Source organism: Pyxicephalus adspersus, chromosome 11 (assembly GCF_032062135.1).
Source record: "Pyxicephalus adspersus chromosome 11, UCB_Pads_2.0, whole genome shotgun sequence".
In the NCBI taxonomy this organism is placed as follows: domain Eukaryota; kingdom Metazoa; phylum Chordata; class Amphibia; order Anura; family Pyxicephalidae; genus Pyxicephalus; species Pyxicephalus adspersus.
The window spans coordinates 9,270,878-9,284,998 of record NC_092868.1 but is presented as its reverse complement, the minus strand read 5'-3'; the positions used below and the strand labels follow the sequence as shown (position 1 = coordinate 9,284,998).

Below are 14,121 nucleotides of genomic sequence, written 5' to 3'. Positions count from 1 at the left end.
GTGAGTTATTTCAGCAGAATGGGTCCTGCCTTTTTTTTTGCAAGTCCCCCTCCTCCTAAAGTGCCCAAGGCAGCATGGTCTTCCCAGCCCTCAGCCTGGCCCTGTCTACATAGAAAAATGCTAAAATATGCAACAATGTGATTCCTATGTCTTGAGAAAAATATATTACCCTGGAGAGAGCAAAAAATAAATACAAATATTTAACCAATTACATATTTCTTTAATAACAGGAACTGGGTAATAGTCACGTTTTAAGGTTGGTCTCTAAAGCCTACATAGTTATTATGTTTGGTAATGCCTGTATGAAAATACTTTTTCACATGCACTAATGCAGAAAAAGTATACAGACCAGGAGATCTCAGTTTAGTCTGATTGTTTTTTGTGCTATGAATCAGACCTCTTTTAAAAACTGATCACTGCGTCTCTCTATCTTAGTGTGGGGTGACTTGTATACTTGTGGTCTTGTATACGCCCCCTCCTTCAGTTTCCTATAGGCAGGTATTAGAGGGTGACAACTCAGGAACACAATTGGGTGACAGTTGTCACCTCTCAACAGCAAAAGCCTAAACAGGAGCAGAACACTTATGTTGCCTCTATAAGAGGTGCATGTGACAATGCAAGGAACACATTTGAGACACAGGTATACAGGGTCATCACCCAATAACATAAGGCAGGTTACAAAAAATGCTAAAAATGACCTTTACATCTTTTTGGGGGATTTTTACTTTATATGGTTCCCATACAATAGGCCACAATTTTATATTACACAAAGTCCAAAGCAGAAGAGAAGATTTGGAGAATTTTTTAATATTTAAATTGGTAGCTGGTTCAGATGTGAACAGCGAGGACTGCAAAGGTTTGGCTCCAGGGGCATGTCAGCCATTGACGTGGACATTCCAGCCCGAGGTGCCGGAGGAATGTTACACAACATGTGAGGTGGAGTAAAATATGAAATGGGCCATTAGACTGAAAGGTCAAATCCCCGGGCCTGGGCGGGTTTTTTTCATGATCTTCACATTTTGTATTGTACCTTGTACAAAGCTGATCTGTCAGGTCTAAATTCAAAAAGTTACATCAAGATTGGAATGGAGCCAAGAGATAATGATTTATTGGAAGATAAACAATTGTGTCTGTGACTTTGTCTTGCTGTGATATCTGATCCCTGTGTTGAGCAGAATGAGCATTTTTGATGCCTTAAATTAATTAATAAAAAAAAAACCAGTACTAATAAAAAAGGAAAAATAAATAAAAAGCCAATTGGCCTAAATACACTCCCTTCTTTACCTCTTTTCTTGCTTTTACCCCTAAGACTTAAAACACCTTTTTCTCCTCTAAGACACCCTGCATAATCCAGCCCACTTCCTCTGAGCTCCACTATAGACACGCCCCCGAGGGGTGGCTCCTCTGTGACAGCCTGGGCTTTTAGAACTCTTTGACAGAATGTCAGCCACTCATCATTATGTTTGATATACATTGTCCAGGACTAAAGTCAGAAAGATGTAGAAAAATGGAATTTAATGCAAATCTTTTGCAGATTTTAAATAAAATGATGCTGACTGTAATTTTAATCTGCTGATTGGTCAACCAGATTAAAATTACATTTGCATGTGATTTGCATATAAATTGAACTTTCAGCATTTTGTTGACCAGTAGTCCTGGACTAGGCTCCTAGACTCTCATGTTCTGCACAGAGTGTCACCCACATAATAATAAGTAGCTAACATTCTGTCCAGGAGTCCTGAATGCCCAAGTTGTTACTAAGTTACTCCTCAGGGGCGTGTCCATTGCAGAGCTCAGAGGAAGTGGGGTCATCTGAGCTGCTATCGTTGGAGGAGAACAGAAGAACCTGTGATCATGAAATGGCATGTCTAAATTGGTGTAAAAATTAGGTGCATGGGGTGGCTTTAAGGGCTTTTGGTGGAGGAAACTACACTATTTGGTGGTCATTGAGAAGAATGCCTCCCTTACAGACCCTGGCCAAAAATATAATTGGTGTCAGCTAAACTGACCTGAGATGTACAAATTGCTCAAGGAACCTCTATCAACCTCTGGAGGAACCTTAAGGTTTCCCTGGTTGAGAAACGCTGGGGTAGAAAAAAAGCTGGGACATCCAAGGTAGGGTAGGTTTCTCCTTTTCTCTGGGACATCTAAGGTAGGTTTCTCCCTTTGTACTCATTCCTAACTCCACCACCCAATAATTTTTTCTTTAGGGCCCTACTTTAGGGTACCCTCAAAGGTCATTCCTTTGATGACCACCGAATCTGAATTTCGGGGCTGTTATTCTGCCCCAATGGCTTCAATGGTGTCGTCACTACTGACCTTGAAGGAGCATCAAGATGAATGAAGTTGGAGAGACGCTCAAAATCCTTATCTGCAAAATTTGTTCTAGGTCACCATAAAAGCCAAGCAAATAGTATGTTCACAAGTAAGGGGTTAACAAAAGTAGACAATACACTTCTCCAATGAAGGTTTCCTATGTTTGATAATTAATTACAATACACTACTCAACTTTTTGTATCAGTTGGAACCATCGATTGTGTTTCTTCAAAATACACCTTAATCAAGAGGACCCTTTGGTGCTCCTTTGGACCATCAAGGAACTGGCTACCCATCTATTGAGCACCGTCTTAGGTCAGTGGGTTAGATTGACATCTTCTGCTGTTTCATGGGGAACAAGGAATGTTCTAATGAAGATTTTAGGACTGCGTTAAGCGTATATTGTCAAATTAGGAACCTTCAGAAGATCACTTGAATGCATTTAAATCTCTTTTCTTCAGACAACACATTGCAAAACATTAAGAACAAACCTAATAAGTTAAAAAAAAGACATTTTAGTTCAGCAAAAATTAGAAAAGTGCTGAATTGATGTAGAAACCATCGTTCCTTTAGTCCATACTCCATGCTTGTTGGATTGTTTCCCAGTTGGATCCTTGTGGATATTTCCAGATTTTGTGTAGGTAAGTAACCAGATATACTACTCACTGCTCGGGTCAGACTGCACTCCGAAATCTATATTTTATGTTGAATTTACCTGCTTTAGAGGAAGTAACGGAATTGGTGGTTTCATGTGCCTTATAAAGGATCCTTTCATTCCATTTGCAAGTTGATAATAATACCAAAATTGAGTTCTTAGGGGTTTGCAGGCATTTTAAACACTCTTCAAAAATTGCCAACAGCTTAACAGGGTGGGTGAAAAGGTAGGAGCAGACTGTGCAGGTACATAGGATCCTCCAGGATTAATGGGCCCATGTAAACTAAATGTGGGTGTTACTCTTTTGTTCCAGGTTTATCTGGCCACTGATCACTTATAAAACAAGCAGTGTATAAGTGTTGGTAATAGGTTATTAGCTATAGGGCGTTCAACGAATGTTCTTGCTTTGTTGACTTTGGGAGACCAGGGACTGTTGGCTGTTGAATGCCAATGCTCAAATACAGATTTTGAGGAAGGGTCTGCCTGTGTATATAAGTTAAGCTGTTCGTGGGTTCAGATGCACCTGGCATCCTGGTAGGATAAATGCTGGTGCCACATTTAGTAGAAAATGGCCCGTCATTAGAAGCCATTTGGTGTCCATGTCTATCTTGCCCGCAGCATCCCATAATATAAATATAAAAGTCCTTTTGTATAACCTCATTGAAGCAAGAACCACTAGTGTCTCATGATGGCAGTCATTAAGCATATGAAGATCACTAGAATACTGAAGTCTGTATTTCTATTGGCAATGCTGCTTGGGTTGATGACTTCGCTGGCGGTCTCTCGAGTGAAGTTGTTACACAAACTTCCTGCACAGCACATGATTTCCGAGACATTGGAACTTTGCTGCAACACGTTGGTGGAAGAGCAGAAAGCCACTGTACTGCATCCTTTCATAATAGTCCGTCGGTTTTGGTCTGTAGGATACAGGAAAGAGGTGTTAGTGTCAATTCATAGGTCTTTCAATCTATTTTTAATGTTGAACTTTAACAAAAGTCAATATATTTTGAAGTGTGGGGAAGATTAAACAAAACTTCTTTTGTAGTTAATTGCTGGGGAAATTTGCCCCATTTCCTGATATAGTTAATGGCATGAGAACAAAAGTCATTAACTTAATTGTAGTTAAACTGTCTTTTTACGAGACAATTAAGATAATCTGTTTGATTGGTGGGTCTCCAGACCAATGGGAGTTGACTCATGATATGACTCCTCCCCTTGCCCACCTTAGAGGATCTTAGAAGTTAGGATTAATCACAATGAGACAGTCTGGAAGTCAACAGCTTCTGACATTCTCTCTCCTTATAAAACCAATAATACCCTGGAAATCTTGTGCGCTCTGCATTTATTCATAAGCACAGTCCTATATTCACATCATGGAAATAAGAATGAATTTAAAAATGTGAAAAAAATTATATACCTGTAACATTTATACAAAGCATGGGTCTGTATATAAAGCAATGAATTTGACGTTCCCTGAAACATTCCCTGGTGGAGAATCCTCCAGGTCCATGTGTTTCAGTTGCAGATGATTCTCCACTAGGTAGTGTTTTAGTAAATGTCACATTCACTGCTTTGTAAATAGACCCCTCGGAGTCTTTCATTGCATAAGGGGTTCCAGTAAAATTTCATAAAAATGTACAGTACAGTTTCATATAGTATAATACACCATCACAACTTACCGAAGGCCTCCATGCATCGGAGAAGTGTGCCTTTGCAAGATACCAGTGTTTGATTTTTTGTTGCACATTCATTGTTCCCATTATCCTTACAGCCGTAGCAAGTGATTCCATTGTTGTTATTTAGCACAGGAACTATGACGAGACAGATGATATACAAAGGTTAAAGAACATCAAAACACAAGAACAAAAATCGAACATGCCTGTCCCAAGATAACTTACCGGGGGGACATATATTGGTGTGAACTATACCACCTGAGGATCTGTGGGTTGAAGCTAAGCCCTGCCACATTCACTAGCCAAATACTATAAATTACATGGGACATGGCTCCTCCAGAGATTCCTTGGGCAATGAGTAATTTCTGGTGGTCACACTGACCACCAATGTAGAAGCATTCTACTTACCGACAACCAGTTTATGGAGCATTTTTGCCAATGGTCACCGATATCAGGTCTTTGTTATTACCAATGTAAAATCCTACTTATACAAATCATTCATTCTTACTGCTAAATTCATTCTGACCCCTAACGTAGGAAGCTATTTTTTCACTGACTGCCAGAGTAATGGGGCCCTTCTGTCATCAAGCACCAGTGTAGGGAGAAATGTTCTCACCAAAGTAACAGAACCTTTCACCACTGACTACCAATGTATTGTATTTATACAATGACACTTGTACATCTGAATGTCCTTTACCCATTGATCACAATCGTAAGGAGGCCTTTTTTCCAATGTCCACCATTGTTAAGAAGGCCACTGACCACCAATGTATGGCTTATTGTTTCTGCTGCCCACCAAATGTAAGGGCCGTTCTTTCCACTTACCACCAATATAAAGTCTTTCTTACTAGGGATGAGCGAGAATGCCTCTGACTTTCTCTAGAAAATGTCCCCGAACTGTCCAACGAAAATGTCCAACGAAGTGCAGGTTTCCATGCTCCGTGGGTTGATAACTATAGCCCAGGGAGCGTGGGATTCTGCTGTCACAGCTGACTAGAGGCATGCGAGTGTCTCCAATCAGCTGTGACTGCAGGAAAACTCCAGATGAACTCTCAATGGAGTTTCTCCATTGAGAGTTCATGTGAGTTAAGTTCTCACGGTCACCGAGCTGTACTTAATATTGATAGGTACAGCCCCGTGACGGTGGGAACTGCGGTCAGAGCTGATTGGAGGCACCCGAGTGCTTCCAATCAGCTGTGATTACAGGCGAGCTTCAGATGAACTCCTAATGGAGTTTCATCATTGAGAGTTCATCTGAGTTCAGTTCCCAGGGTGACCTGGCTTTACTTATCATTGTGGTCACAGAGAAATGTTCTCACGGACCACCAGAGGACTGGGGCCTTCCTCTAATTACTACCGGTGTAAATGTCTACTTCAACTATAGAGCATGAGTGTAAGGAGACCCTTCTTCCAATGACCATCAAAGTTTTGGAGGCCATTTTCCAATGACCACCAATCTAAGGGAACCTGTCTCCTCTGACCACCAATGTATGTGGTTGGTTTACTGACCACCAACATAAGGGGGCACATCTCAACCTGGCCATCAACCCAGGGTCTTCAATTTACAATTTTAATATAGCATATGCCTAAAGCTGAGCTTCAGCCAAACAATTGAATATATTGTTGCAATGAATGAATGTTTCCCCAGTGATACATTTATTCTAAATGTTCAATACTATGAACACAGTAATGGTCTCACTTCTGGGGTCTTCTGTTCTGTAGGCTAATACACAATGTTAGACTGACTATGACGCATTGGTTTCCTGTTGGCTTTCCCTCAGTTCCACTCAGAATTCTGATATTACTATGTAACCAACTAGAAATAAAACACTAAAGCTGCGTACACACTTCCAATTTTTATCGTTGGTAAACGAACGACGAACCATCCTGCACGATATCTGCGAACGATCGTATGGCACCGATCCTGTACATACAGATAACGACACGTTCGTTCAAAGATATTGTACACACGATAGATGCGATCGTTTGAACGATACAGGAAGTGATGTGCACCACAGGAAGTGAGCGAACGTTCACCGCGCATGCTCAGACCATGGACGATCACTGAACGACCGTACACACGATAGATGGTCAACGATCGTCGTCCAATCCGATCCGCCGGTCCTTCATTTCCAACGACTATCCTCGTTCGTCGGCGTCGTTGGTTACTTTTTTTACAAACGATTTTTGGCCAATCAGTCGTTCGTCGTTCGTTCGTCGTTCATTTCCAACGATAAAAATTGGAAGTGTGTACGCAGCTTAAGTACAGTCAATAAGGGCAAGTGTACATTCATAAATAAAAAATGATATGTGGCTAGTCATATATGATGTATTCAACAACCATAAATAAACCACGCACCCTCCAACAATGCAGTACAGGACTGATTTCAGTGATGTTTCCTTACAGCATATTTCTTTATCGCCAGCAACAGGGAATAGGCCATTGGTGACCCCAATAAAATTCTCTCGACCCCCCATCCTCAAAAAAAGTATACATATTGCTAATTTTTAGTCTTTAACTGAACCAGTGGCATTCATTTTCTTTCTTTTTTTTTTCGATTTTTTTGTGGTCTTAGGTTTAATTGTAGTTATTTTCAAATGCACAAATTCATATTAAGCTTTGCACAGCCTCCACGTTACAGAACTCACCAGTTTTTGTATCACTGTTGCAGCGGTTGTTATTATTGCAGCATGATAGATAGGTGTATCGCTGATAGGTGCCCGTGCTGTATGCAAACAGATTTGTGCACGAGTCTCCTATATTTCCTGAACCGCAGCCTTTTATGTATGAGGATGAGGATTTAGTGTTTCCTGTAAAAGATGGGCAAATAGAATTTATAGAAAAAGTACATGACTGTGGGGTTGCAATAAATGTACAAACCAATGTCCTAGCTTTTAGTAAATATATTGGTGTAATGATGGGGATAGGATGATGTCATGTTTGGTTTTTCCAGTGATGAAGATGATAATGGAAGATCTAAATTAGTCACCATTGTGAAACACTGAAAGAGTGGTGATCAACACAATAAAGGGGGCCTAAAGTGTGGTCCTTTGTATCAGCAAAGGGCCATCACTGATATTAAGTAAAGGCAATCTTACAGAAAATTGTTGGAGATTGCAGACGTGCAACTGGAGATAGTCAAAGACTGCAAGCATGCAACAAGGGATTGGCAGGGACTGCAGGCATGCAACAGGAGATAGTCTGAGACTATAGACATGTAAAAGGAGATGGTCAGAGACTGCAAGCATGCAACAGGAAATGGTCAGAGACCATGGACACATTACAAACAATGATCAATGACTGTAGACATGCAACAAGAGATTGTAAGAGACTACAGTCATGCAACAGAAGATAGCCAGGGACTGAGGACATGCAACAAGAGATGGTCAAAGACTGTAGGCATGCCACATGAGATTGTCAGAGATTAAAGACATGCAACAGGAGATGGTCAAAGACAGCAATTATGCAACAAGGGATAGTCAGAGACTGAAGACAAGCAACAGGAAATGGTCAGAGACCATGGACACATTACAAGCAATGATTAATGACTGAAGACATGCAACAAGAGATTGTAAGAGACTACAGTCATGGAACAGGATATGGGCTGAACCCCCCAAATCACAGAGCATAGCAAGGCAGATCAAGATGAAACATAAGGAGGCCAAGGGGCCCCAGCTACAACCCTTACAAAGATAAAAAATAGGTCAAAGCTGTATTTCTAGACATTGGTGCCCAATGGTGGGTAGATAGATTAGATAGATAGATAGAAAGCTAGATAGGTAGGGAAAGCTAGATAGGTAAGAAAGAAAGAAAGAAAGAAAGAAAGAAAGAAAGAAAGAAAGAAAAAATAAGAATGACAGATAGATCACACATTTTCTCACCATTAACTTCCATCGTGACCACATCCACGCAGTTGTTATTCACTTGATCACAAAATATAGGTTGGGAGTTGGTGCAGGACGAGCTGGAGCTGTTACAGGCGTTACACTGCAAGCGGTTTGAATACACTTGGGCAGCTAGTGGAATAAATCAGATTACACCGTCATCGTCTGCCTGAGCTGGCAGATATAAAGCAGAGTGGTATTTATCATTTCATTTTATTCTTTTTAATTGCAAGTGTTACAAGGACCCAAATCTTGTGCCAGTTCTTGCCAACTTGTGACCCGACATACAGTCCGAGGGCTGGAGACTGTGGCGGAATCTGGAAAGCTTACAGGTTGAGATTGGTCTGGGGGCTCGGCAGGAACTATAAGTAGCAGAGGAGGTGGTTGGGGGCATTTTTTACTGGAGGGGTCTGGAGGGGCTACTGGGAACTTTTGGCATGGTGGGGGTGGACTTACCCACAAGAGGCCCTTTTATGGTATGGTCATATTTTTGTGAGCTTAAAAAAAGTTTGACATGGTGCCTCTTTATTAGTGGGTGTTCCATGGATGTCACATGTGTTCCAGGATCAACACTCTTTCTAGTACCTGGCATTTTTTAACATGACAATAGAAGTTGGACTTCAGGTGTAGCTCTAATCAATTGGTAGTGTATCTCCACTCCAACCCAACAAATCCTATTGGTACTGGCCCATGGGGGCAATGCTTCCGTGCTCTGAGCCCAGTGCTCCAAAGGTTCCAGCACCTGGCATCCTCTGAAAGGTGCCATAGATGCTTCAGGACAGCCCGGGAACCAGGATACTTTAAAAACTTCCCACCTTAAAAAGAACACCCTGGGGCACTTTGATCGAACAGACAGTGGATTGGTGGGTCAGGGGCCACATACAGACTGTAAAAAACAAGGGTTTCTCAGACAGAATCTGTCCAAATAGTTAACCAAGGGGCACTAATGGTGCCTTCCGTACTCACTTGAGAACCGGTTGACGTTACAGAAGTCACTTTCGCAGCAGCTTGCCGTCATGTAGATAGATCGAGAGCCCGTATCAATGATGGAGGTTTGGTTGCACAGATCTGTCGTAGCGCACCCTTTCATGACCGTATTGCTGCCATCTGCGGATAAGGATGACAATGTTACAATTTAGAAAACAAGAATATTGGCCCATCATTACAATGGACACTTTTATTAGATTTTTAAAAAATACCATTGTTTTGTATCTTTTTATGATACTGTCCACCATTGGGAATGGCTGGAAAAAGTGGAGTCATGTGAGAAATTGCACGTACATCTATCAGAACAAAAAATTTTTTCTTTATTCTTTTTGTTTTGTTTTTATGTATTTATATTTTATTTTTAAAATACCTAACAGAACTTTACTTTGTATTTATAAGAAGAATGCATACTGCATGGTTCAAAAAACACAATGATGATAGGACAAAAGAGAAGTCCCGCCACTGGACACAATACAAGAATAAATAGAGATTTGCAGTATAATTATGGCTTTGTGCAGTGGTAAAGGCAACCAACAGTGGGCCCCTGTGCAAAACTTACTAGTGGGGCCCCTGTGCAGACTAGTGCTTGGCATTGGGAACAGAGCCCCTTTTTTACATCATACTCCCCTCTTCATATTAAAATTATCCTCTTTACTTCTTGCCGCTCCCCAACTTTTTCATCAGGCTTACTTCTTTAAATCTGGAACCCCTTTTACAACAAAGCCCCCTTTTCAAATTAGAGTCCGCCTTTCAAATCTGGACCCTCTTAGAGCACTTTTTTCACATTAGGGTTACCTACCTTCAATTCTGGAGCCCCTTTAGCATCAAGTTCCTTTTCACATTAGAGTTCCCTACGCCTTCAAATACTGGGAGCCCCCTTTCACAATTGGGGTTCTCAACATTTAAATCTGGACCACCTTTATATCAGAGACTCTCTTTCACATTGTATCCCCCTACTTTAAATCTAGAACACGTTGCAGCTCCCTACTTTCATATCTGGATTCCCTTTTACATCTGGCCTACCTTCAAATCTGACCTCTTTTACATCTGAACCCCCTTTCACATTAGTGTTGCCCCTTCAAATCTGTTCCCAACCTTTATATCTGTACCAGCTTTCCATCAGTGGATTTGTGTTCCCTACCTTCAAATCTGGACCTCTTTTATATCTGAGCCCCCTCTCATACTACAGTTTCCTACTTTTAAAACTGGATCCCCTTTTATATCTGGACCCATTTACATTAAAACCCCTTTTCATATTAGAGCTCCCTACCTTCAAACCTGGGCTCCCCTTACATCAGAGCTCCATTTTATATTAGAGTTCCTTAACTTCAAATCTGACCCCCCACCCCACCCCACTTTTTCATTAGAGCCCCCTTCTGCATTACACTTCCCTAACTTTAATTTCTGGACCCTCTTTTAGATAAGATCCCCCTCATCCTACCATTATTCATCGTAGGCCACTTTGCCATTAGAGTTACCTACCTTTAAATCTGGACCCCCTTTATATAAGAGCCTCTTTTCACATTAGAGCTCCCTAATTTCAGATATGGAACCCTTTTTACATCAGAGCCCCCACCTTTCTAATTGTAATTTAAAGCCCCTTTCACATTAAAGTCCCCTCTTTTATATCTGGTCCTTCCCTTCACATCAGAGTCCAACCTCCAAATCTTGTCCCCCTTTAAATCACAGAGCCCCACCAGCCCTCTGGAGTCCCGGTTGAGACCCCCACTGTTCTTACCCTGTTGAGTTTAAACTGATATCGTTTGAGGCCGGACAACTTCCTCCTTATTAAAGCTTGGAGTCTGTGCTTGGTGGCAAAAAGTCCTGATGCCACGGAATAAACTTGGCATAATTGCCTGTAGGCCATGGGGCAAATCCACTTTATGCATTGTTCTAATGATTAATATATTCCAGGTTCAAACACCAAAATGCCATATACTGCAGCTGAATACTGACAATGTGCTGGCTGCAATTCATTTCCTTTTTCTGGGTTTTTTTTTTACCTAGTGGTCATGCCAGAACACACTTCTTTTCACACTGGCAGGATCAACAGATATTGTTCTGTACTTGCAGAAAATGCAACTAACCTGAAGAAAGAAAACCAAGGCAGCCACCAAATCTAAATACTGGAATACATCAAACTTTACGCCACTCAGCAATAATGGCCTCTAAAAGAACGGGCTATGGTGTGCAATAAAAAAAAGTGGCGCTATGGGCGTTGGTCAACAAGTACATGAGCAAATACCAAGTTATGCCAAGCATGCACACAAGACCACACGCCAACAATGCAACACCTGCAACAGGTGTAAACACGGCGTTCTTCAAAGCGTCCAATCATTTGTCGCCAATCCGCCATAAGTACAGGGTGGAGAGTCGTACCGATCACAGACACAAAGCAGAAAAGATTTACAGCTGCCCGAGACACCAAGCGGTATGCGAAAGAAGTGCCAAATCCGACGTCAGAGGAGTCTGGAATGTCAGCTCTAAGTAATTCTCAGCATGAAGACCTCACATGATAGCAAAGAGGACCTGTCTAGACAGCCTCAGTCCCTAAACAACCACCCGCAGCTGCCTTCCAGCCTCCCCTTTATTAAAAAATCTGTCCTCCAGCCTTCAATTTAAAAAATCTGCCTTCCAGCCTCCCCATTATTAAATCTGTCCTCCAGCCTTCAATTTAAAAAATCTGCCCTCCAGCCTCCCCATTATTAAATCTGTCCTCCAGCCTTTAATTTTAAAAAATTTACCCTCCAGCCTCCTCATTAATAAATCTGTCCTCCAGGCTTCAATTTAAAAAATCTGCCCTCCAGCCTCCCCTTTTTTTAAATCTGCCCTCCAGCCACCCCATTAATAAATCTGTCCTCCAGCCTTTAATTTAAAAAAAATCTGCCTTCCAGCCTCCTCTTTATTTAATCTGCCCTCCGACCTCCCTTTTATTTAATCTGCCCTCCAACCTCCCTTTTATTAAATCTGCCTCCCACCCTCCCCTTTATTACATGTGCCCTCCATCCTCCCCTTTAATAAATCTGCCCTTCAACCTCCCCTTTATTAAATCTGCCCTCCAACCTCAATTTTATTAAATCTGCCCTCCAACCTCCCTTTTTTTAAACCTGAGCCCTCCAGCCTTCCCTTTCCCCCTGCACAGTTGTGCTGGCTCCCCTATTGTGAGCTTCACATAGTGTGCATGAGAAGCTGCAGCAAATCAGATAGAGCTCCACCTCATTTCCTGGCTGGATGATGTTCTGCATTATCTAGCCCCTCCCCAGTCTGACTGTTCATGTCCCACCCCTTTCATTCATTGGATGGCAGTCCTTTCAATCATGGAGGTTTAGCATCACATGTGGGCAGTATCAGAATATAACAGATGGAGCTTGCTGATTGGAGGAAGGAGCACAGTGATGACCTGATCAGTGAACTGCCGCTTTTTAACTATTGAATCATAGACTGGAATAAGCAAATACTGGGGTATTATGGAACATAAGCATGCTAAAATGACTTCCTAATCAATCAGCAATACCGATGCATGTGACGCCACTTTAGCATGCCTTATGTGCTATCACAGTATCAGTGCCTTACCTTGTGTCCTGTAGGCCATGGAGATACAGGTCGTCTCATAGGACGCGCACTTCTTCACAACCATACGGCAGGACGAGCTGGTTCCAACACACTGTAGACACCTCAGGGTGATCACTGCCGGAAGCAGACACCAATGAGAACACAAATATGGACACAATTTTATTACATTTCTGAGGATTTTCTAACCGGAGGTAAAAAAAAAATGGTGGATTAAATCAAATTCATGTAACATGGATTACAAATACTAAAACTGAGTAGCAACCAATCAGAACTCAGCTCTTATGTTCTCAGTACAAGCAGGAAAAGTGAGTGCTAGAATCTGATTGGTTGCAGTGACCAGACACACTTTTCATTGGCCTCTGACTGCATTACACATGGAGATAACAGAGACACATGAAGAGAGGATCTCCCTCCAAACCTCAATGTCACCTTACAAAGAGCGGATTAGTAAATACAATTATGCACCAACATTTCCTACTGCTAATAGAAGATCACAATAGAGTCTGCAAGACTGATCAATGGAGCAGAACAAAGACAGAATAAGAATGAGGCGAGTTTCCATATAATAGGAGCTGTCACAGAAGCAATTATGTGCTAACGATTCCAATATTATTACTGATCATTATAATAATTATATTACATTATCAACATCAAATAACAAAGTCCTGCAATTCAGCACATTCCTGATCCACAAGTCTTCATCTATCTATTCTTATTTCTTATTGATTTACTTCTATCACTGTTTCTGCCCAACATCAATCTAAATCCATCATCACAATGGTAAGGTATTTCTTTCTTGTTTTCTCTGTGGATTTATTTTTCTGTTTGCCTTTATACGGAATATCTCTGTATCCAGAAATGATTTCATTCTATCATTGAGTCTATCTATCTATCTATCTATCTATCTATCTATATAATATCTTTCTATCTATCTATCTATCTATCTATCCATCTATCCCTCTATCTATCTATCTATCTATCTATCTATCTATCTATCCATCTATCTATCTATCTATCTATATAATATCTATC

The 14,121-nt window shown here is 41.2% G+C and overlaps 1 protein-coding gene across 1 annotated transcript in view; it reads right to left on the bottom strand.

The window, feature by feature from the left end:
- Window positions 1-3,646: 3,646 nt before the first annotated feature.
- The window catches only part of LOC140341231 (urokinase plasminogen activator surface receptor-like), a 20,862-nt gene continuing 10,387 nt past the window's right edge, over window positions 3,647-14,121 (bottom strand). Inside the window, exons 2-8 of the mRNA XM_072426793.1 lie at window positions 13,090-13,203; window positions 11,292-11,300; window positions 9,496-9,636; window positions 8,527-8,661; window positions 7,294-7,455; window positions 4,651-4,782; window positions 3,647-3,888 (exon numbers count right to left, since the gene is read on the bottom strand). Coding sequence (XP_072282894.1) covers window positions 3,647-3,888; window positions 4,651-4,782; window positions 7,294-7,455; window positions 8,527-8,661; window positions 9,496-9,636; window positions 11,292-11,300; window positions 13,090-13,203 — 935 coding nt within the window. The remainder of the gene's footprint in view (window positions 3,889-4,650; window positions 4,783-7,293; window positions 7,456-8,526; window positions 8,662-9,495; window positions 9,637-11,291; window positions 11,301-13,089; window positions 13,204-14,121) is intronic.